The sequence below is a fragment of the Oryctolagus cuniculus genome, chromosome 18 (genome assembly GCF_051225735.1).
Source record: "Oryctolagus cuniculus isolate XC-2025 breed Fujian yellow rabbit chromosome 18, ASM5122573v1, whole genome shotgun sequence".
Taxonomy (NCBI): domain Eukaryota; kingdom Metazoa; phylum Chordata; class Mammalia; order Lagomorpha; family Leporidae; genus Oryctolagus; species Oryctolagus cuniculus.
In genome coordinates this window covers 14,953,676-14,976,331 of record NC_142884.1, presented here as the reverse complement: position 1 = coordinate 14,976,331, position 22,656 = coordinate 14,953,676, and the positions used below count along the sequence as shown (strand labels likewise).

General features: G+C 60.6%; 2 protein-coding genes across 5 annotated transcripts; one reads left to right on the top strand and one right to left on the bottom strand.

Moving 5' to 3' along the window:
- The first annotated feature begins 28 nt into the window (after positions 1–28).
- On the top strand, positions 29–16,410 carry ITPKC (inositol-trisphosphate 3-kinase C). The gene is made up of 7 exons (XM_017338237.4): positions 29–1,188; positions 4,260–4,359; positions 7,840–8,053; positions 9,928–10,132; positions 11,891–11,992; positions 13,098–13,169; positions 14,599–16,410. Exons 1-7 carry the CDS (start codon positions 175–177, stop codon positions 14,800–14,802), a joined length of 1,911 nt encoding a protein of 636 aa, XP_017193726.1. The 5' UTR covers positions 29–174; the 3' UTR covers positions 14,803–16,410.
- On the bottom strand, positions 16,256–22,290 carry ACTMAP (actin maturation protease). 4 transcript variants are annotated; one of them, XM_070062198.2, is made up of 7 exons: positions 21,401–22,290; positions 20,408–20,538; positions 19,432–19,500; positions 18,906–19,030; positions 18,520–18,649; positions 18,358–18,428; positions 16,256–17,690 (listed from the first exon to the last, which is right to left on the bottom strand). In XM_070062198.2, exons 3-7 carry the CDS (start codon positions 19,476–19,478, stop codon positions 17,353–17,355), a joined length of 711 nt encoding a protein of 236 aa, XP_069918299.1. In that variant the 5' UTR covers positions 19,479–19,500; positions 20,408–20,538; positions 21,401–22,290; the 3' UTR covers positions 16,256–17,352. The 4 variants fall into 4 exon arrangements, with proteins under 4 accessions (XP_069918299.1, XP_002722363.3, XP_008247945.2 ...); XM_002722317.6 differs by lacking the exon at positions 20,408–20,538; XM_008249723.5 differs by lacking the exons at positions 18,358–18,428; positions 18,520–18,649; positions 20,408–20,538.
- Positions 22,291–22,656: the final 366 nt, after the last annotated feature.

Sequence of the window (22,656 nt, the reverse complement as noted above, 5' to 3'; positions counted from 1 at the left end):
TTCGGGGCTTTCCCCCGGAGGGGGGAGGGAGTATCGGTTAACCCCTGCGTGCCCGCACGGGCTGGAGCTCCGGGGCCGGAACCCGCGAGTCGGGGCTCCCCAGCCACACCCCTCGTAGGATTTAAAGGGGAAGGTGGGGCTGGGCCGGCCGAAGCTTGAACCGAAGGAGCAGGCATGAGGCGCTGCCCATGCCGGGGGAGCTTGAGCGAGGCAGAGGCCGGGGCGCTGCCGGCTGCGGCCCGCATGGGGCTGGAGGCGCCGCGAGGGGGGCGGAGGCGGCAGCCGGGACAGCAGCGACCCGGACCCGGCGCCGGGGGTCCGGCGGGACGGCCAGAGGGGGGCGGGCCCCAGGCCGGGACCGAGAGGTCCCGGCTCCACACGGAGCCCGAGAGGGCCGGCCTCGGGCCTGAACCCGGGACAGACAGCCCACGGACAGAAGCCCGGACAGAGGGACAGGCTGAACCCGAAGCAGCCGGCCTCGGAGCAGAGCCCGAGAGGCTCAGCCAGAAGACGGAGCCCGACAGGGCCAGCCTCTGGACGCAGCCGGAAAGGAGCAGCAGCTGCTCAGAGCCCTGGACAGAGACTGGGACAGATGGCTTTTGGACTGATCCACGCAGATCCAACCTCCAGGCACAGCCAGAGAGGGTCAAGCCCCGGACTGATAACCTGTGGACTCACCAGAGCAGTTCCAACCGCCCGACTCACCTAGAGAGCGCCTGTCTCTCGACAGAGCCAGGTGCTAATGGCTCCTGGAAAGAACTGTACACTGGTGGCCCCAGGACGCCACAGGATACTGAAGGCTCCCAGACGGAGCCACGCACTGATGGCCCCCAGATACAGCGGGATACTGAAACAGCTGGGAAACAGCATGGCACGGCTGGTCCCCAGACAGCACCTGGGGCAGACTGCTTTTTGGGGGAGCCTCATGGACAAGGCCCAGAACAGGAACCAGAACCTGGAGAGTTGCTGACTGCCCTGTACTCACACCTGGACTGTAGCCCCCTGTGTCCTGTCCCCCGCCTCATCATCACCCCTGAGACCCCTGGGCCCGAGGCCCAGCCAGTGGGAGCCCCCTCCCGGGTGGACGTGGGCAGTGGCGGCTTCTCCTCTGCCTCCTCTTTCGACGAGTCTGAGGATGACGTGGTGGCCGGGGGCGGAGGTGCCAGCGACCCTGAGGACAGGTCTGGGGTGAGTGGGCCCATGTCCCGGCAGACCCCTCGCCCCGCCTTGCTTGAGAAAGTCTCTCTGTCCCGGTTTGCTTTCAGCCGCCCGCCAGCGGTTCCATCCCCAGTGCCTGCCTTTTCCTCCACTGCCTCCCCCCGGGACGGCGGAGTGACTCCAGCCACTCCACGCAGCCCCGGCCTGCCCTCTGCTTCCTCTCCTCTCTTTGCCTCCAGCTCCAGGGTCTACAGTGGGACCACAGAAGGAGTCCCCGAAGTGTCCGACTGTGTGGCTCTGTCTCTGACTTCTGTCCAGTGCCTTAGTCTACAAGCCCCAAATCTGAAGAATCCGGGAATAGGGAGACAGAGAGAGAGTGTGCCTTCTTTCTGGGGCCTGTGGCTGCCTTAAGGGGCCCTGACCCTTCCCCACCCCAGCCCCCTTGTACATTTCTTCTAGAGAGTGAAGTGAAGCCCAACTTCCCTCAGGTTCTCGAAGGGCCAGGGGCACCCCCACGCCCTGTTGTTTACATCCCCCCCACCCCCGCCCGCCTGGGTGCGGTTCGCCCCTGGTGAATCAGGAGGGCTGGCCCAGCAGGTTCCAGCAGGGAGGGTCAGAGCAGACTTGGGTGTGAAACTGGAGAGTGGAGTCCACAGTCCGTGGTGCTGGCTGGCCTGCCCAGGCCTCCCATTGTCCGGGGTGCAGGCTGGCGTCTGCCCGGAGGCCCCCTCCCCCCACCACGCCTCCCTCGGGGCCGTGTTCACATGTGCGTGGCCCCAGCTGTAGGAGACAGGCCCGTCTCTGCGTGTCTGGACCCGCTGGGGCTCCCCGCCATGCTTTGCTCTCCACCTGCTGGCTCACCGCCTTGGCATCTCAGCTGGGAGGGAGCGGATGATAACAGCGGCGGCAGCCCAGCCCCGCTAAGCTCCTCGCCCTTATTGGCTCCCTGACTCCCTACGAGGCAAACGCTGTTATTCCCTTCTGCGTATGAGGGCATTGAGGCAGAGCGAGGTCACCCACCTTGAAAGAGGCAGAACTGAGACTCAGACCGCGCCCCCCCCCAGCCCCAGTACACCGGGCACCGCCCACAGCACCCTGCATGTGCCTGGTGAGACTGGGAGAGTCGGGAGCCTCTCCATTTTACAGATGGGGAAACTGAGGAATAGAGGGGCGAGCCAGAGCCGAGGTGCTGTCCTCTTGACCCTCGTGCTGTGTGAATCCCTCCCTGGCCTGCCTCCCTCCCAGCCCTCCCCACCTCGGTTTTCCTCATTCTTCCAGAACCTGCCTCCATGGTCCAGCCCTCATCGGCTCCTTTCTCTGTTCTGGGGCCTCCTACAGCTCCCTGGTAGTGAGCAGGAGCTCCGGGCTGGGCTCAGAGACTCCCCCTCCCCCACTGACCCCTCCGGCCAGAGCGCGCCCTGTCCCCTGGCCTTGCAGCCTCCATCCTGCCCCCACACGTTGCTCAAGCTGGCCCCACTGCGCAGAATACCCTCCCTTCCTTCTTGCTTCATTTTGAAATCCTGTCTGACCCAAAAGGCCCTCTCTATCTTTCCTTCTCACCATCCTGACCACGACACTGCCCTCAGGCTAATGGGGGCGGCGGCCCCAGACAGCAGTCAGGCCTGGGAAGGGGCAGTCTGCGTGGCTATGGGAGCCCAGTGACTGGCCAGGTACTGGGCTATCAGAGCGGGCTTCCTGGCCTATGGCCATACCACCCTGAATGCGCCCAGTCTCGTCTGTTCTCGGCAACTGAGCAGGGTCGGGCCTGGTTAGTACTTGGATGGGAGAGAGGACTTCCTGGGGGAAGTGGCTTGTGAGCTGACTTGGGATCAATCATCTGACACAGAGAATGCACTCAGTCTGCTTAGGATGGAAAAGACGGTCTCAGTAGACACCCTTCAGACCCAGCAGCATTCTGGGGACACCCAGTCAGTGAGCCGGACAGAGAGTCCAGATCACGCGGGCCCCAGGCCTCGTCCAGCGGGAGCGCGGCAGGTCAGCGCTGTGCTGGGCGACGTGAGACCCGTGGCCTCTGGTCCTCATCCGAAGCTCAGAGGCCACGGTCACGCCGGGTGGCGTTTTTCGGATGGGGGAGGTGAAGGCACGCTGAGTGCTGTTGTGCCAGCGATGGGTCAGGTGCTCAGTAAACAGGGACCTGCCACCATCGTCCCCTTCCTGAACCCTGCGACCCTTCCCAGAGGGCGTCAGAGCCGGCCTCAGGCAGCTCCGGCTGGGACAGCTCAGTCTGTGTTGTTTGCTTCTCTGGCTCCCTCTCTCTCTCTCTCGCTCTCGCTCTCTCTGCATCTCCCATCTTTGTCTTTACTTTGTCTCTCTGCTTCTCTTTGTACCCGTAGTAGTCAGGGTCCCTCGCGATTCTCCCCAAATCTCAGTGACTCAGAACAACCAGGGGTTAATTTTGCTCAGCCTCCTCTTGGGGTGGGGGTGGGGGGCTTCCATGGCTCTTCCCACCCTCAGCCCCCCAAGCAGAGTCAGACTCTGGCTGTTGAGGCTTCCACCTAGGAGCGGAGCTGCTGCTCACGGCTCTCGCAGGGGCCACAGGGAGTCACTGACCTCACTCGGAGACGCAGGGAGGTGTCTGGAAGGGGAAAGAGCTGGAGCGGCTCGTAGGGCTGCCCAGCGCGGGCCCTGGCGTCACTTGCTCCTGTGTTTGGCTCTGTGCTCAGCCTGCATTCGTCATCAACTCCTGCTCCGTCATTATTTCCAGGAAGTCTGACCTGGCCTTGGGGGCTTCTAGCTTTAGGGCGTGTGACGTGGAGGAGGGGGGAGATGTGGGGTCACTGTTCCCACAATAGATCCTAGCCTATCCCTACTCCTGAGGCAGGCAGAGAGACCGTGGACAGAGAAACGGTGACAGAGGAAGGTCAGAGCCCCCTCCCCCTCCAGTGCCCTGGCCTTTGGGCAGTCTCATGATTGCCAAACGCATTGCGGTTCATGCACCCCGACAAACTTGAGCATAGCGACCCCAGAAAGCCCCTGGCCCTGGAAAGACCCCAGGTCCACCTTGGTCAGGTGCCCTGGCAACACCCAGACCCTCCCTCCCTGGCCTCTGCCCTGACCCCTCCCCCTTCTGCACCTCCCAGAACAAACCGTGGGAGAAGCTGAAGACGGTTCTGAAGTACTCGCCCTTCGTGGTCTCCTTCCGGAAACACTACCCCTGGGTCCAGCTCTCCGGACATGCAGGTGAGGGGGGGACGGCGGGGGTGGGGCAGGGCCGGACGGCACGCCTGGCCAGGCAAACGCTGCCGTCTGCCCTTGGTTTCCCCACCTGTAACCCAGGCTCCGTGACCACACCCACTCAGGGGGCTGCTATGGGAAGCGGAGGCCTGGACCTGGCCAGACTTGAGGCGGGGGCTACTCCATGTTACTGTGGTGGCGGGAGGAGCCTCTGTTCTGGGGACAGATGGACCTGGGCTGCAACTCTAAATGTGACTTTTTTTTTTTAAGATTTTATCTATTTATTTGAGAGGTAGAATTACAGATAGAGAGAGGGAGATCTTCCATCTGCTGGTTCACTCTCCAGATGGCACAAACAGCCAGAGCTGTGCCCATCCGAAGCCAGGAACCAGGAGCTTCTTCTGAGTCTCCCATGTGGGTGCAGGGGCCCAAGCACTTGGGCCATCTTCTACTGCTTTCCCACCATAGCAGAGAGCTGGATTGGAAGGGGAGCAGCCGGGACTCGAACTAGCACCCATATGGGATGCCAGCACTGTAAGCAGAGGTTTAGCCCTAGATATGGCTTTTATATTCATGGTGTCCCCTGGCAAGTGACTTTCCTTTCCTGGGCCTCGGTTTCCCCATCTGTTACTAGGGGGGTCATCTCACTTCACTTGAAGCGTTGAAGCCAAAGTGTTTGTCGAGATTCAGCCACAGACCCCTCATGATGGAAGTTAGCTGTCCGCGTCCAGAGTGCAGTAGGCCCGCAGTTGGAGTAGCCGCAGGGCGCGCACCATGGTGCAGCAGGCCAAGCTTCCACTTGGAATGGCCACAGCTCACAGCACAGTACAGGTTCCAGTCCTGGCTGCTCTGCTTCTGATCCGGCTCCCTGCTAACATGTCCTGGGAGGTAGCAGGTGATGGCTCAGGTGCTTTGGCCGTCCACATGGAAGGCCTGAGTAGAGTTCTGGACTCCTGACGGCCTGGCCCAGCCCTGGCTGTCGCAGGCATTTGGGGAACAAAGCAGCAAATGGAAAATCTCTCTCCCTTATTCTCTCAAGAAGATGAAAATAAAAAATAAAAAAAAATCTGCCCCCTCCCAGCCCGGTGGCTGTCATGGTTTCCCCAGGGCCCTGTGGTCTCTGTTGCAAGCACTGAGCTCTCTGTGTTGCAGCAGGACACGGCCATGGAAGATTCATAAACACACGAGGACAAGGCAGTGAGAGGCTGGCGTCCCATCGGGGATGGCCGCATGCCATAGCGGAGTCTCTGGGTTTGACACCCAGCTCTGCTTCTCGTCCAGCTTCCTGTTACCGTGCAGCCCGGGAGGCAGCAGGCGATGGCTCAGGTCTGTTTCCATGCTCCGGACTTTGGCCTGGCCTAGCCCTGGCTGTCATAGGGAAGGAGCATAGGGAAAGTGCATAGGGAAAGATGAAACTTTCTCTCTCTCTCTCTCTCTCTCTCTCTCTCTCTCTGTGTCTCTCGTGCTTCTCTCACTGTCTTTCAAATACATACGAACATGTACACACCAGGCAGGGGGCTAGAGTAAGAAACGTACCTACCAAGCAAAGGGAGACCACAAGAGAACTTGTTGCCCTGCTCAGCCTAGAGCGAAGTTGGAGAAAAGACAAGGGCCCCAGAGTGAGCACAAGGCTGCAGTCCCTCCTTACAATAGTTAAAAAATAGTGAGAAGCAGCCATTTAGTCTGAAGATGCCAGTGCTCCACATCGGAGGACCTGGGCTGGAGTCCTGGCCCCAGCTCCCAACTCCAGCTTCCTGCTTGTGCAGTCCCTGGGAGGCACCTGTGGTGCTGGTACCAGGAATCAGGTGCCTCCCACCCTGGACTCAGTTCCCAGCCCAGCCCAGCCCAGCCCAGCTGCAGCCATTGTGCGCAACTGGGGAGTGAACCAGTGAGGGAACTCTCTCTCTCTCTGTCCATCTCTCTCTGTCTCAAGTGAATAAATAAATAAATATTTAAAACCTTAATGGAATGAAAGAGCCATTTCATTATGCTTGTGGGTCTTGGGTAGAGGATTCAGACAGGGCAGGGCAGGCTCATGCTGTCTGGGAACTCAGCCAGGACCACTCAAAGCTGGAGACCGTTGGAGGCTCATTCACTCGTGCGCCCGGCCTCCGACACTGCTTGGGGGCCGGGGTCTCAGCAGGAGCTGAAGAGCCTCGTCTGGCTTCTCCACGCATCTGCGTGGGCTTCCTCACACGAGGTGGCCTCCGAGCAAATGACTTCTTACCCTGCAGCTCGGGGGAGTGTGGCGAGCGTCTCTGCCAACGGCGAAGGGGAAGCACTGTTGCCTTTATGACCTGGAGTTGGCCTTCACACAGTGTCACTCCTGCCGTAAACCCCGCCCAGGTCAAGGGAGAGGCACTGGACTGCACTTCTTATCAGGAAGGTTGTAGGAGAGCCCATGGAATAGGAGATACTGTCGCAGCCATCTGTGGAAGATACAAGCTAAAAATGCATTTACCACAATAATAATTTGGAATTCTAATCTATAATTCTGTCAGATTTATAGTTAATTTATTTTTTATTTAAAAAATATGTAAGATCTATTTATTTACTTGAAAGGCAGAATTACAGAGAGAAGGAAAGACACAGAGAGGTATCTTCTACTGCTGGTTCACTCCCCAAATAGCCACAATAGCCAAGACTGGGCCAGGCCATCCTGGTCTCCCATATGGGTGGCAGGGGCCCAGGTACCTGGGCCATCTTCTGCTGCTTTCTCAGGCACATTAACAGGGAGCTGGGTTGGAAGTGGAGCAGGTGGAACTCAGATCGATCCTCGAATGGGATGCCAGCATGAAGAGGTGGCAGCTTAGGGCTGGCACTGTGGCATAGCTGCTGTCTGCAGTGCTGGCATCCACATGGGTGACAGTTCATGTCCCGGCTGCTCCACTTCCCATCCAGCTCCCTGCTAATGTACCTAGAAAGCAGTGGAGGATGGCCCAAGTCCTTGGGCCCCTGCAATCCACATGGAAGACCCAGAAGAAGCTACTGGCCCTTGACTTCGGCCTGGCCCAGCCCTGGCCTTTACGGCCACTGGAGAGTGAACCAGCAGATGGAAGGTCTCTCTCTGTCTCTGTAGCTTCACCTAAAAAAATAAGGTGACAGCTTAACCTGCTGTGCCACAACACTTGGCCCCACCAGTTAATTTGAACAGGCCCTGGTCCTTAGCACCTGGGACCCCAGGGAGAAGCAAATGCTGCCTGCGTAGGCCTCACCGAACTCCCATAGACAATCTAGGCTCACCATGCAAAATTACAGAGCCAGCAAGGACACATTGTGCGTGAACAAGACTCCGTTTCAGCAAGAGCGAGTAGAAACGCACCCTTCCCCGCCAGCCCAGGCCAAGCTTTTGAAAGCTGCCGGGAGGGAGAGGGAGCTCAGGCGATGGTGTGATGGTGCCAGGACCGCGCACACACAGGAAGGGGCGGGCAGGCGTCCCTTTCTTGTCTGTTTTTTTGACCCTGTCGCTGATCCCACTGCCCGCAGGGAACTTCCAGGCGGGAGAGGACGGCCGGATTCTGAAACGCTTCTGTCAGTGTGAGCAGCGCAGCCTGGAGCAGCTGATGGGAGACCCGCTGCGGCCATTTGTGCCGGCCTACTACGGCGTGGTGCAGCGGGACGGCCAAGCCTTCAACCAGATGGAGGATCTCCTGGCAGATTTCGAAGGCCCCTCCATCATGGACTGCAAAATGGGCAGCAGGTGGGGCACTGGCAGCCTGGGGCGGGGCGGGGCGGGGGGACGTGGTTGAAAGCATCAGTTAGGTTTCAAAGTGGCTGCCCCAGCAGGTATTCCTACAGTAGAGGGGCCTCACTGCTTTCTGCCCCACCCACACTTGGTATTGTCTGTTTTATTCATGTCAGCCATTTTTTAAAAAACATTTATTTATTTACTTGAGAGGCAGAGTTACAGAGAGGCAGACAGAAAGACACAGAGAGAGGTGTTTCACCTGCTGGTTCACTCTCCCAGATGGCCACAGTGGCCAGAACTGGGCAGGTCTGAAGCCAGGAGCTGGGAGCTTCATCAAGGTCTCTCACATGGATGCAGGGGCCCAAGCACTTGGGCCATCCTCAGCTGCTTTCCTAGGCACATTAGCAGGGAGCTGGATGGGATGTGGAGCAGCCAGGGCATGAACTGGCGCCCATGTGGGATGCCGGCATCACAGACAACAGCTTTATCCGCTGCACCACCATCCCCATTTGAGCCGTTCTGATGGATATGTAGTGGTCACTCATTCTGATGACTCAGAAATTAAGCATCTTTTCCTCTTTCAAGGAAAGGAATCCTCTTTCAAAAGTGCCTGTTTGAATCTTCTACCCATTTTTTTCCATTGAGTTGGCCTCTCTCTCTCTCTCTCTGGCAGCCAGGATCCAGAAAGTCTGTCCAGGTCTCCTATGTGGGTGGCAGGAACCCAATTACATGAGCCATCACTGCTGCCTCCCACAGAGTGGAGCTGGGCATTGACCCATGGGACATGGGAGTCTAAACTACTGGGCTAGACGCCTGCTCCTGTCTTTTTTTTTTTTTTTATGCGTAATTCTTTATGTATTTTGGGTATAGGTTTTTTGTTGCCCACACACACACACACACACACACACTCTCCAACTATCCCAGTTCACTGTTTTAACAGTGTCTTTTCACAAACAGAAGTACTTTTAATTCAGTCCAGTTTGTCAACTTTTCATTCTGGCCAATGGGGTTGCGTTTAAGAAATTTGCAAGGAGCCAGTGTGGCGTAGCAGGTAGAACTGCTGTCTGTGACACTGGCATCCCATATGGGCTCCAGTTCCAATCCAGCTCCTTGCTAATGGCCTGGGAAAGCAGTGAAAGATGGTCCAAGTGCTTGAGACCCTGCCACCCTGTGAGAGACCTGGATAAAGCTCCTGGCTCCTGGCTTCAGCCTGGCCCAGCCCTGGCCGGTGCAGCCATCTGGGGAGTGAACCAGTGGATCTATCTATCTATCTATCTGTCTCTCTCTCCTCCCAACTCTCCATCTCTCTGTAACTCTGCCTGTGAAGCAAAATAAATCTAAAAAGAAGAAATAAAGAAAGAAAGAAAGAAAGAAAGAAAGAAAGAAAGAAAGAAAGAAAGAAAGAAAGAAAGAAAGGAAGAAAGAAAAAAAGAAAGAAAGAAATCTGCATATTCTGAGAGTAAGAAGACGTTCTTGTGTTCTCCTGTACATGCTATTGTTTGAAGTTTCACAGTCAGCTCCGCAGTCCACCTGGAGCTAACTCCACCTGTGCGTGTGCGAGCTGGGGCCTGGGTTTGTCTTGCCCCAGGTGGGCATCCTGTCGACCCAGCACCGTTTGTTGAAGAATCCCCGTGTTGGAATGGCAGGGCTTCTCCATCCTTAGCCTGGTGTGCGAGCGAGTGTGTGAGCAAGTGTGCACGTGTGTGTGAGTGCGAGCATGTGTGTGTGTGTGGCTACCGTGCACTCTGTCCCATGCAGAGATCTGCTCGCCCACTTCTGCGCCCACTGGCACTTTTCAACCTGTCTCCACGTCAGGAAGCGTCAGGCCTCCGGCTCTGCTCAGCGCCACTTCGTTTGTCACCTTTGTCACCTCCCCTGTGTGCCAGGACCTACCTGGAGGAGGAGCTGGTCAAGGCACGAGAGCGGCCCCGGCCCCGGAAGGACATGTACGAGAAGATGGTGGCTGTGGACCCTGGGGCCCCCACGCCCGAGGAGCACGCGCAGGGGGCTGTGACCAAGCCCCGCTACATGCAATGGCGGGAGGCCTCGAGCTCCACCTCCACCCTGGGCTTCCGCATTGAGGGCGTCAAGGTGAGGCGTGGGGCTGGCTGGCCGTCCCCACAGGGCCTGGACTGGACCTGAGGCGGGGCCTGCTGGGGAACGCAGGGTCAGGGAGGGCCAGGTGGGCCGGGGCGGGTGCCGCTTCCCCCCAGCGCCGGTCAGTCAGTGCCAGGACGTCTCCTGCTCCCTCCTGTGGCCAGGTCCCAGCACCGCTCCAGCTTCTCTGGCTTCAGCCGCCCTGGGCTCCCAGGCCCTGGGCTCGCCCCCACTGATCCATCCCCTAACAGGACAGCTGCAAGCCCTCAGCGCCCCCACTGGGGAGGCGTCCTTCTTTGCTCATTGCACCTCCCACACCGTCACCGTAAGTTAGCTCTAGTTGTTTGAGTAGATCTGCACGGAGCTCAGAAGTCAAGGTGATACCACCAGGAGCAGGGAGAAACGTGGACAGCTCTGTCTCAGCCCTGCCGCTGCCCTGCCCAGCCCCGCCCACGCCCCACCTGCACACCTTGGGCCCACGTGGACTGGCCTTGGCCTGTGTCACTAACTGTCATGTCCGGAAGGGTTTTCTGTGGCAGGTGCTCTTTGTGGACGTGCCAGGGCTCCCGTGGGTGGACCTTGGTGGCCTCCGTTTGCTGGCATTTCGGTGCCTTAGTGAGTCACGTGGTACAGACACCATCTGGCAGGTGTGCAGGGCCGGCTGTGGACTAGACTTCCACAGGTGGGCGACTGAGTCAAAGGTGACACACCAAGCCCCTGGCATTTTCTTTTCTGGTATGATTTTTAAAAAGAGGTTTAAGTGTATTTGAAAGGCACAGTTTCAGAGAGAAAGACCTTCCATCTGTGGTTCTGTCCCCAGAGGGCCACAGTAGCAGGGCTTGGCCAGGCTGAAGCCAGGAGCCTGGGACTCTCTCCGGGTCTCCCATATGGGTACCAGGGGCCCAAGCACTTGGGGCGTCTTCCACTGCTTTCCCAGGCCATTAGCAAGGAGCTTCACTGGAAGTGGAGCAGCCGGGACTTGAACCAGCACTTTGATGTGGGAGGCCGGTATTGCAGACCACAGCTTACCCCACTGCGCGGCAAAGCTGGCCCCTTCGTTGGGGTCGTGCCCCCACGCTGCCTCTGCCCCATGACCACTCAGCTGTCCTTGTGAGCTGCGAATCCAGTGATGCCCTTCTCCCATCCAGAGCTCTTCTGTGGCTCCCTAGTGCCGCAGGGGAGCTTAGAGGCCCTCAGGCCTCACCTCTACTCCTGTTTCTTCAGGCTGTCGTGAAGCGCAGGGAAGTCCCCTGGGCTTTCTGGCCACAGGGCCTTGGAATGTGGTTTCCCTGCCAAGAATGTTCTTCCCTCTGTTGTTCTCCTGGGTGACCCTCAAGCCAGTTTTCTGTCTCCTTTCAAACTTGCTTCCTTGAAGAAGCCCTCCTTGATTTCTCTCGGGGACGTGGGATGGAGGTACCAACACCATCCCCATCTGCCAGATGGGGAAACCGAGGCCAAGACAGCGATGGCCCAGCTAGCAAGTAGCAGTCATGATGGAAAGCCAGACCCGCCCTGCCCCCGCCCCCAAGCCCACTTTGCCAGGGTGGGTGGAGGTTCGACTCGGAAGGCTGGGTCACTCAGGACTGTGACGCGGGACCCAGCTGAGCTGGGGCGGGCAGGCGGGCTGGCTTCTCCCGAACAGTAAGCAGCTGTGAAGGCGGCTGGGCGCCCCGGAGGTGCCCCAGGTTGCTCCGAGTTTGGGGCGGGAAGGGAAAGGGGTGAGAGGCCACTCCCCACTCCCTTGCCCTGCAGAAAGCCAACGGGACCTGCAGCACCAACTTCAAGAAGACGCAGGCGCTGGAGCAGGTGACGAAGGTGCTGGAGGACTTTGTGGACCGAGACCGTGGAATCCTGGTGAGGACGTGCTTGTGTCCCACAGCGTGGCTGGCGGTGCTCAGGTGTGGGCAGCCGTGGCCTGGCTAAGGCGGTCCAGGCTGGCGGTGCTCAGGTGTGGACAGCCGTGGCCTGGCTAAGGCTGGTCCAGGCTGGCCCTGCTCTCCTGTCTGCCCATTGGTCTTTTTTTTTTTTCTTTTTTCTTTTTTTTTTTTTGACAGGCAGAGTGGACAATGAGAGAGACAGAGAGAAAGGTCTTCCTTTGCCATTGGTTCACCCTCCAATGGCCGCCGCGGCCAGTGCGCTGCGGCCAGCGCACCGCGCTGATCCGAAGGCAGGAGCCAGGTGCTTATCCAAGCACTTGAGCCATTCTCCACTGCACTCCCTGGCCACAGCAGAAAGCTGGCCTGGAAGAGGTGCAACCGGGACAGAATCTGGTGCCCCGACCGGGACTAGAACCTGGTGTGCCGGCGCTTTTTTTTAAATTTTATTTATTTATTTGAGAGGGAGAGAGAGATCTTCCATCCACTGCTTCACTCCCCAAATGGCTGCAATGGCCAGGCCTGGGCCAGGCTGAAGCCAGGAGCCTGGAACTCCATCCAGGTCTTCCATGTGGGTGACGGGGCCTAAGGACTTGGGACATCACCTGCTGCTTTCCCAGGCGCATTAGCACGCAGCTGGTTGGGAAGTGGAGCAGCTGGGACTTGAGCTGGAGCTCGTAAAGGATGCCAGCGTCACAGGTGGTGGCTTAACCCACTGCACCACAGCGCTGGCCCCCACGAGGCCAGCACCCACCGCCCCAGCGCCCGCCCGTCACTGTCTGGGCTCAGATTTGTCTCCCTGTGCTTGGCTGTGTGTGTCTTGTGGCCCAGCGGGCTGGGCTGGGTCTGCTCTCACAGTAGAAGCAAGGGGCCAAGAGAGGGAGTGAAAACGCAAGACCTCCTGATGCCCGGGCTCAGCATGGTGGCTGTCATTCCTGCCACACTGTGTGGGCCACAGCCAGTCAGGTCACCAGGCCCAGCTGAAAGGGATGGGAGGAGCTGCTCAGTCCAGGGGATTTGTGTGGCCTGCCACACCTTGGGGCCTCCACCTGGGTGGGACTCACCAAGGCCCCTCTGACACACAGAGAAAGTACGTGGCCCACCTGGAGGAACTCCGCGACACCCTGGAGCAGTCCCCCTTCTTCAGGACCCATGAGGTGCGAGCCCTGGCCACCATGGCCTGCGTGGGGTCCCGGGGCCTGGGTGGTGCAGGGAGGACGCTGTGGACAGTCAGCAGCCACAGCTATGGGAGGGGGGTGCCCACGAGGGAAATTCGGAGGCGGACTCCAGCCGGGGGCTGCAGGCTGACCGCTGTGGGGCACCGGCCTGTGACTTCGCCTCCCAGGGCCACCGAGGTGTGAGAGCCACGAGGAGGCGCCCTCACCAGTGTCAGCTGTGAAGACCCTCCCCCCCCCCCCCCAGCCTGCCACTCTGAGGCTGTGCCCAACTCTGAATGGGTGCCATCCTCTCTGCTCTCCCCATGCCTCCAGCCCCCTCTCGCCTCTTCCTGCCGTCACCAACTGTCCTGAGCCAGCACTGGCCCGGGGATGCCCGCAGACCCGGCTGCCACTCCCTGGCCGCCTCGGAGAGGCCTTGGTCCCCCTGCTGTGGGAGGGGGTAGCAGCAGCACCCAGCGCAGTCCAGCATCAGGGTGTGCTGGCTGCTGTTACTGTTTGCTTGTACCAAACGTCACCCTTGTGGACGTGGAAGTCGCAAAGCACAGCTCAGGGAACCCGTCTCTCCCGTGCTCGTGTTTGGTTTTGCCTGCCGGCTGACTCGGCATTTTAAACAGTGATTCGCCACTGTTTAAAGCGGGAGACTTCACACCCACATCCATTTTCTATGGCACCGCGGGAGACTTGGCTAGCCTGGGCTGCCTGCTGGTTACCACCGGCCGTCCAGACCTGGGAGGGCTCTGCTGCTCAGACAAGCTCCTGCCCACCTGCCTGGGACCAGGGTCCTCTGGGAGCAGTGGGGCTCGAAACCTGGAGGGGCCTGTGCACCTGGAGCCAGGTGAGGGGAAGGCAGCTAGCTAAAACAGTGTCCACTGAGGACCGACCATGTGCCGAGCACTGTGAGGCAGCGTGCGGTGTGGGCCAGTGCCGGGAGGCCGGCTGCGGGCTCCCAGTGTGCAGACAAGGGGACTGAGGCCCAGGGGAAGGAAGTCCCTTGTGTGAGGTCAGCACCGACAGCCCACGGGGCCGGAGATGCTGCCGCCCCACTCCACGGCCGGGGGCGGGGGGGCGGGGGGGGCATCGTCCAGTCCGTTAGTGCCCGTGTTTGAGTTTGGCTTAAAAAGCAGTAAGTTTGCAGTGGTGGTGTTTGCTGAGTGCCAGGAACTGCTGTCAGTGCTGTGTGGTCAGTTCACCCGTAGCACGTGCACGGCACTCTCTGAGGCTCACTCTGTACGTGAGGAAGCAGAGCCAAGAAAGGTTCCAACACCCGTGGTAGTGGCAGAGCCAGGGCTGGACCCGAGGTGGCCGAGCTCCGGGGTTCATGCTGTGAGACACCCTGCCCTGCTGCCTGGCCGGGAGGGCACGGTGACCAGGGCCAGCCCCCGCCCTGACCCCCGGCTCCCCACTGCAGGTGGTGGGCAGCTCTCTCCTCTTTGTGCACGACCACACTGGCCTGGCCAAGGTCTGGATGATCGACTTCGGCAAGACGGCGGCCCTGCCGGACCACCAGACGCTGAGCCACCGGCTGCCCTGGGCCGAGGGCAATCGTGAGGACGGCTACCTGTGGGGCCTGGACAATATGATCCGCCTCCTGCAGGGGCTGGCCCGGAGCTGACCTGCCAGGCTCTGCCAGGTTGACTTACTGGATGGTTCCATTCTGGCCAGAGGGGCCCGAGATGCCGTGGGGGCCTGTGGGTGGTGGCGGGTGGGCTGACCTCTGGGGCTGAAGGCCTCTGTGACACTGGGGCTGACAGGACCTGAGAGGGAGCATGAGCGGGCGGGGTCGTGCCAGGCAGCAGAACCCAGACCAGTGCCCTGATGGGCAGAGGTTACGGAGGGGCTGTCGGCGGCCGGGAATGTCACTCAGCTGTTGCAGGGCACAGGTGTGACTGGTGCCTGTGGCTGACTGGGAACTCCCAGGCTGCCTCCTCATCAGCCCTCGCTGGCTGTGGAGCCGGGGGCAGTGCCAAGTTCGTCTCTGGGCCTCAGAGGACCTGGCATCACTCGGGAACTGTCTAGAGGGAGAGGCCCTTGCTTCGGGAGCCCAGTCAGGTGCTGAGCGACTCCAGCCCCAGAGAGGGTGCGGCCACTGCCCACACTGCTGACGCTCACCACCGAGCCACCCTGCCAGGGTCTGTGCGCCTCCCTGTGCCTCCTGCGGACCCCGCCCGCATCCCCGGCCGCACCTGCACCCTGCCCTCTGCGGCCTCCTTGCTTGCGGCACCAGACCCAGCCTCAGGACTTTGTCCTCTGTGCCGGGTTGCAGGGCCCTCCGTGAAGACTGCAGCGCCAGGACAGAGTCCAGGGGCGGGGGCAGCAGCCTCCTCCTGGGCTCCGCGCCCCACCAGACCCGGGGCCCCTGTGGGGCAAAGTGCAGGTCGGCCCAGGGGCATAGGCGGGTGCGGTGAAGACTCCAGGACCCTGTTGTGCGGCCTTCGGCCCCTCCAGCGCTGGGCCCTTGGGCTAGGGGCCCTCGAGGGCAGGCTGGGGAGCTCCTCCCACTGGCACTGAGGCGGTGGTCTTTCCCCTGGCCACCTGTACACTTCTTTATCCCAGGGAGCTGTCAGCTGGGGGCAGGTAGGTCAGGGAAGCAGCCGAGGCACCCAGTAGAGAGGACGGAGTCTGTGCTGAGGTTTCTGTCTTGTCCCTGGGGTGTGTGCGCTCAAACTTTCAACTGCAGCTGCAACGCGGGGTGGGGTAACAGGATGACGGCCACTCTTGAGAGAACTGAGCTGACCTGCTGCCTCCTTCGCCCAGCACCAGCGAGCTGTTCTCAGGCCTGGCTCTGTGCCATACGATGCAGGGGACAATGGTGGCCGAGGCAGTGCACCCAGGACCACGCACCTGACCATGCCAAGCACGGTGTCCCTGGGCAGGGACCCTCTTCCTCATGTCACTGCACCATACAGTTTCCCTGATGAGACCCTTTGCTGGGCACTGGGGACACGGTGGTGACCAGGACAGCCATGGTACCCCTTTCAGGGTGGAGGTGATAGGTACTCATTAAACAGATTCTCTAAACTACTTTTGTCTGTCTCTCACACACCCACACATGGGTTCTTCCGAGATTCAAATGGAATTAAAAGGTAAGTTTATTTTGGTGCAAAAATGTTGAAATCCATGCATATGAGGGGACTTCAAAAAGTTCATGGAAGATGCATATTGTGTGGACTTCAAAGGTTTTTTCTATCAAAATAAATTTTACAATCTTGTTTTTCACAAACTACTCGACATGCCCCATGCGTGCACGTGTGGGACCATACAGGGAGAACAGTGTGTGGTCAGCACCAGGGTGAAATTCAGGAAGATGGCCTGGCTGCAGTGACCCTGCCACCTGCCGGCCACGCGGCCTAAGGCCATGACTCCTGCTCCAGGCTTCGGCCTCGGGGCCAGAGGAACTGCTGTTACAGCAGGCAGAGGTCAGCGTGTGATTGCTTGGTGTGGGGGAGACAGGAAGTGGTGAGGGCGCCCAGCCGGCACAGAAGGGCTCTTCCCTGAGGAAGCAGAACCTGAGCTGAGGCGAGGAGCAGTGGGCCAGGCTGGCAGCGGAGTGGGAAGCAGTCCTGCAGCTGTCCAGTGAGGTGGCCGTGCTGCAGGAGAGGTGGTACGTGGGAAAGGGGTGGATGCCCTGTCCACGTGGGATGGCCGGGGGTGGGGTCTGAGGTGTCTCTCCTTGGAGAGGAGGGGTCAGTCGGTGCTGTAGGGATGGGCTTGCGGCTGGAGGCCCTCAGGGATGCGGCTCAAACTCAGGGGCCATCCAAAGTGGGTCAGACTAGAACATTCTTTTTTTTTTTTTTTTTTTTTTTGACAGGCAGAGTGGACAGTGAGAGAGAGAGACAGAAAGGTCTTCCTTTGCCGTTGGTTCACCTTCCAGTGGCCGCCACGGCTGGCACACTGCGCTGATCCGATGGCAGGAGCCAGGTGCTTCTCCTGGTCTCCCATGGGGTGCAGGGCCCAAGCACTTGGGCCATCCTCCACTGCATTCCCGGGCCACAGCAGAGAGCTGGCCTGGAAGAGGGGCAACCGGGACAGAATCTGGCGCCCCGACTGGGACTAGAATCCGGTGTGCTGGCGCCGCAAGGCGGAGGATTAGCCTAGTGAGCCGCAGCGCCGGCCTAGAACATTAAGTGGTGACAGCCAGGCTATGGCCTGGGCCCGGCCTCACCTAGTGGCAGGAGTCCCGTGGTCTGAGGAGCAGGGCCTGGCCGCAGAGGCCAGCCTGCACCCCACCGGTGGGCACCACGTAGACTTGGCCGTCGGTGGCCCGTGAGGGTGAGAACTCAGTCAGCTGCAGGTTGCTATCCTGGATCTGGTCGTAGTCCCACAGCTGGTAGTGCCAACTCTTGCCCTGCTTGGAGAGAAGGTAGGTGGCTCCGGGGGCCTCCTCCCCTGGCAGGGACGGTGGCCGGCAGGGCCTGCCGGGCACTGGGTGGAACAGGCCTGGCAGCTCGGGGTCCTCAGTGTAGTCGAGGCTTGGTACGTGCTGCACACCCAGCAGGACCCCTGGGGGAGAGGAGGTGGAGGAGGAGGTGAGTAGCAGTCTACAAGGCCTTGACAAGGGGCTCGCTGAGGTCACCTCCCTCCCAGGCCTCCAGGGAAGCTGTGGCCTTGGTCCTCAGCCACAGAGTGGTTACTGGGGGCAGTGGGAACACTGCCGGCACCCGGCTCCAAAGCTATAGCCTTCTGCCATGCTGCTGGCCACAGTGAGCACAGAGGAGCCAGCCCGCCCTCCACATCTGCAGCTGTCCAGGAAAGAGACCCAGAGGGAGCCTGCAGGGCCACACGGCCTGGACCAGGGCCTCCTGTGAGCAGGCGGATGGCGTTCGTCCCGCGAACACTCATCGGGCTATGCCCCGAGACAGGGACAGCTCTGAGGTTCTGAGCTCTGCCTACAAAGGGGGCTACCATCCCCGCTGATCGCCACCTGGGCAGTGGGAGCCCAGAGAGGTGCAGAAACCTGGCCAGAGGATCAGACTGCGGTGGCCAGAGTCACAGCCTGGAGACCGCAGTCTGATCCTCTTCTGTTTGTTGAAACCCTAACCGGCAGACACCTGGGGCCAGGTCCTTTCTTATTAAGCTGTGGGGACATGGGTGGCACCAGGGTGAAGGTGAGGAAGTGACTGGGGATGGGGAGGTCCCAGGTGAGGGCACACCCAGAGCGGGGACCCACCTGAACTCACTGCCCAGTGGGCCTTGTGGCCCCTCCTCCGACACGGCTCATGGTTGAAGTCCTCGTCGTAGCTGGTGCTGGTGTTAAGGCCAAACCCATGGCAGGGCTCTTGGACCCGCCCTTTGCCACCCCTGCCCTGCTCCCCCCTGGGCGCTGGGATACGGGATGAGCACGGGGTGTCCGGCGACTAGGTGCTGCAGGACAAGGCCCCTGTTGGGCCCGCCCAGGCCCCCGCGCAGCAGCTCAGCCTGGCAGCCCAGCGTCTCCTCGGCCAGCCGGCCCATGTCGGCCACTGCAGGGTGGGAGCAGAGGGCTTGCTGGGGACTCAAGCTTCCCATCCTCGCGTGACCATCAGCCCTCGGTACCACAGAGTGAGGCCCAGCAGACGTCAGACCCCAGGCAGCCTGGCTCCAGGCTCCCAGTGGTGCCCACTCTACGGGGCCTGGAGAACGGGAGGAGGAGGAGAGCCCCTCACGGGCCTGCAGCATCCCACCAGCCTCCCTGGTCCCCTCTGGGGAGCAGTCAAGGCCCTCCCCACCCCCACTCACCGGAGAACATCTCCCCCTGTGCCGTGTAGCCTCTCTCCATGGCCACCTGCACCAGCCTCTCCAGGGGGACGCCGCTGGGGGGTGACAGCAGAGTGCCTGCCATCCACAAGGCCACCAGCCCACACCTGAAGGGGGACAGCCCCGTGGTTCACTCGAGTCCCGCTTTGCTGGGCCCTTCTACCCAGGCGGCTGGAGCGGGGAACAGATCTGCTGCCCCAGGTCTGCCCCTGGCTAGGCGGGAGACTGTCCTTCGCTGGGAGGCAATGGCCACAGCCTGGGCCCTGGCTGGAGTACTGGGGCTAAAAGGGAGGTCACCTGGCCTCAGGGCAGAGGTAGAAATGGACCAGGCTGGCTTGTTCACTCCCTGGAGTGCACTCCCTTGCTGTTTCCCACACTGCACCTGGGGCCCGGATGTCCCCCTGGACTCCCTCCCTCCCCCCTTCCCTCCCTAGGCAGGCTGCAAGGAGCCCAGCCCAGGAAGAGCCAGGGCTCAGGGGCCGGGGCTGGCCGGGGGCCGGGCACCTACTGAGGGCCTTCTTGGATGAGGGACGGCAGGTCGGCGCAGAAGAGCATCCACTGCAGGTCACTCCGGAAGCTGGAGTAGATAGAGCCAGGCCCAGGTCACAAGGGGGCCAGCCCGAGAGCCCCTCTCCCGCCCCGAGACCTGGCTGGGGAGAGGGCGTCCAGGCAGGTGGAGGGAATGCTGCCTGGCTGTCCAAAGGCCAGGGAGCAGCACCTGCCCGGCCCCTGGTGAGTCCCCTCCCGTCCTGGAGCCTCGGTTCCCCAGAATCTTCCTTCTGCCCGTCCCCGCCCTTCCTCTGCTGCCGAAGGCAAACAGCACGTGTGCAAACCTCGCCACTAGGAGCCGTGAGGACGTGGCTCAAGGGGCGACTCTACACCCAAACTCTGACCACGGCCCGAGTCGGGCACGGAAGCAGGGAGCCAGCAACGCGAGCCAGGCCTCCCTCATGGGTGACAAGAACCTATCTACCTGACTACTGCCTCCCAGGGCGCACCCTCGCAGGAAGCTGGGGCCGGGAGCCAGGCGCTGTGATGTGGGACGTGGGCATCCTGACCGCTAGGCCACAGGCCGGCCTCTCCGCGAGTCCTGTCCCCCTCAGCTCTATTTCTCAGGCTGTTACACAGGGCGGACCCCCTAACTCACCCTTGAGTAAAACCAAGCAACACGCCTGACGCCTAAGAGGCCACCTATCAGTGGAACGAATCTCTTCTTTTTTAAGTAGTTATTTATTTTATTTAGAGAGAGAGAGAGGTCTTCCATCCACTGGTTCATTCCCCCAAATGGCTGCCACAGCGAGAGCTGGGCCGATCCGAAGCCAGGAGCCAGGAGCTCCATCCGGGTCTCCCACGTGAGTGTGGAGGCCTGTGCACTCAGGCCGTCTTCCGCTGCTTTCCCAGGTGCCTTAGCAGGGAGCTGGACTGGAATCGGAGCAGCCGGGACTGGGCCTGCTCTACCACAGTGCGGGCCCTGTAGAGCCCACCTTTCGCAGACCTGACCAGTCGCGCCCAGGGAATTGCTCAGTTCCGGTGATGACAAGCCCAGCGCTCGGGTGCAGGCAGGACACTCCGACTCCAAGGCCAGGGCGAGGGCAAGGACTGCCAGGCAGGGACCCTGCATGGGGCAGACAGCCAGGGTGGGGGTGAAGGCACAGAGCAGGCTCACCCCACTGGCTCATCCCTTGTCTTTGCCCTGTGGCTAACAACTCCTCCTCTGTGAGCCTGTTTGCTCTTCTGGAAGACGAGACAATAACAGGTCCCACCGGTCCCACCACGTGGGGTTGCCGAGGGGATTCAATCACAACTTAAAAACACTTGAACTGGGGCCGGCCTTGTGGCACAGCCACAGTTCACTATGGGGAGCGAACCAGCAGCTGGAAAATCTCTCTCTCTGTAGCGCTGCCTTTCACATAAATAAAATAGATCTTTAAAAAACAAAACCACATTAAAAAAAAAAAAAAAAAACAAATCAGTACCTGACCTTGGCTAGGCTGCAGTTTGTGGTTTTAATTTGTGTTAAATTTGCCTCCTCTGCTTGGGGCATTTGGGGCCAACGTGTCTGGCGAGGTGGCAGCTTCTTTGGGTCTCTGGGCCAGAACCCTGTCTTCCCCTCACCGGCATCGTTAACCCTTCCCGCCTGGCTCATGCCCTGCAGGCCCCACAGGCAGCCTCCCTGTCCGGGACCCCTTTGCACAGCTTCCCAGCGTGCCCTGGGGAGCTGCTTCCCGCCCACCGAGCAGCCCCACCTTCCCCGGGTGGAGGAAACCCCTTTACCCTGGTCCCACCACCCTCTCTGCACGAGGCTCTTGGGGGGGCTCTTTCCTCACTGCAGGGGGCTCCCGCCACCACTGGGCGCTCGGGGGAGAGGGGACTGGAACCATCCAGCCATTTTCATCTCCAGGAAATGGGAATGGGGGCGGGGACAGGTGGCGGCGTGCGGTGCAGGTGCAGGTGCATGTGGGGCCCGGGGGCCCTACCGGTCCTTGTGCAGCTTCAGGAGCCTCCTGGCGTCTTCTCTGGCCTTGGGGACTGGGCCGGCCTTCGCCAGGGCCTCCTGCAGGAGCCGGCTCTTCTCTAGGCCGAAGACACGAGGAGGAGCCATCCCCACGGCAGCGGCTGGCGGAGGCGGCGGCGGCGGCAGCGGAATGGGGGCCTGGAGGCCGCGGGGAGGGGCTGGGAGAGCCCCGTCCAGCGGACTCAGGGGTGGGGGAGGAGGTGCAGGGGCTTTTGGAGGAGGGCTGGGGGGCTCTAGGATAGGAGCCCCTGGGGCGGCCATCTTGGGGTCTGCGGGAGGAGTTGAGGATGGGAGAGGAAGACTCTTCCCCAAGATCTTGGAGATGCCGATCATAAAGGTTTTGGAGTTGCGCTCCGGAGTTTGGGGGCCGAGCAGTGGGTTAGCAAAAATCCAGGGCTAAAATGTGAACCCATGGAGGCGGGGATTGGGGCTCACTCAGAGGAACGCCGTTACTAACTGGGAGAGCAGACGTGTGCCCTGGGGCTGTGCAGGGCTCCTGCGGGGCAAGTTGGGAGTTAACGCTGAGAGGGACGCGACAGGGTCAGCATTCGGATATTAAAGCCAAGACCTGGCGTGAGGCGCCCACAGGTGAGGCTTTAGGGCCCAGGGCTGGCCTGGGGCAGCTCAGGTTCGGTCCTGCTCACACCCCAGGCCCCACCTCGGTTAGAGGTCAAGAGGTCAACCCGGAAGGGAAAATGGCCTTGCCGCGGCGCAGATGCCGGGATTAGCAACAGGAAAAGTTTGTGTGCTGGAGAAAGCTCCGAGATGGGAGGCCGGAGGAAGCCGAGATACCGCCAGGATAGGGAAGCGAGCTTAAGAAGCAAAACGCGCCTTTCCGGCGCGCAAAATGGCGGCCTCGGCACACTGCCGTCCCCATATCACGTGTAGCATCCGCACCAAGCCCCGCCCCTGTAGCGATGACGCTATAAGGTGTAAGGCTGTGAGGAAGAGGTGGGGTTTCCAAAGGCCCGCCTCCGGAAGAGACTGCTACGGGTGCCGCGTCCCTATTGGCAAGAAGCTCGTGACCGTCGCTGATTGGTCCGTAGATCCAGGCGCAGAGGAAGGCAGCGGGCCGGGGGCGGGCCTTCTGCCGAAGCGGGAACCCGAGTGTCATCTTGATTGGCAGGAGCTGAGCCCAGGGACGACCCTTACTCTGATTGGTCTACCTACCAAATTTCCGCCCTGGTATTGGCTTATAGAAAGGCAAAGGCGGGGCTG

Bases quoted from the DNA above. Each gene is read 5' to 3' on its own strand.
- ITPKC (XM_017338237.4), top strand. From the start codon at position 175: ATGAGGCGCTGCCCATGCCGGGGGAGCTTGAGCGAGGCAGAGGCCGGG. The intron at 8,054-9,927 runs GTGGGGCACTGG...CCTGTGTGCCAG, and splicing joins GACTGCAAAATGGGCAGCAG to GACCTACCTGGAGGAGGAGC. The intron at 13,170-14,598 runs GTGCGAGCCCTG...TCCCCACTGCAG, and splicing joins CCTTCTTCAGGACCCATGAG to GTGGTGGGCAGCTCTCTCCT.
- ACTMAP (XM_002722317.6), bottom strand. From the start codon at position 21,771: ATGATCGGCATCTCCAAGATCTTGGGGAAGAGTCTTCCTCTCCCATCC. The intron at 19,501-21,400 runs GTAGGGCCCCCG...TATCTACTCCAG, and splicing joins CTGAAGCTGCACAAGGACCG to CTTCCGGAGTGACCTGCAGT. The intron at 18,429-18,519 runs GTATCCCAGCGC...CACCAGCACCAG, and splicing joins GGACACCCCGTGCTCATCCC to CTACGACGAGGACTTCAACC.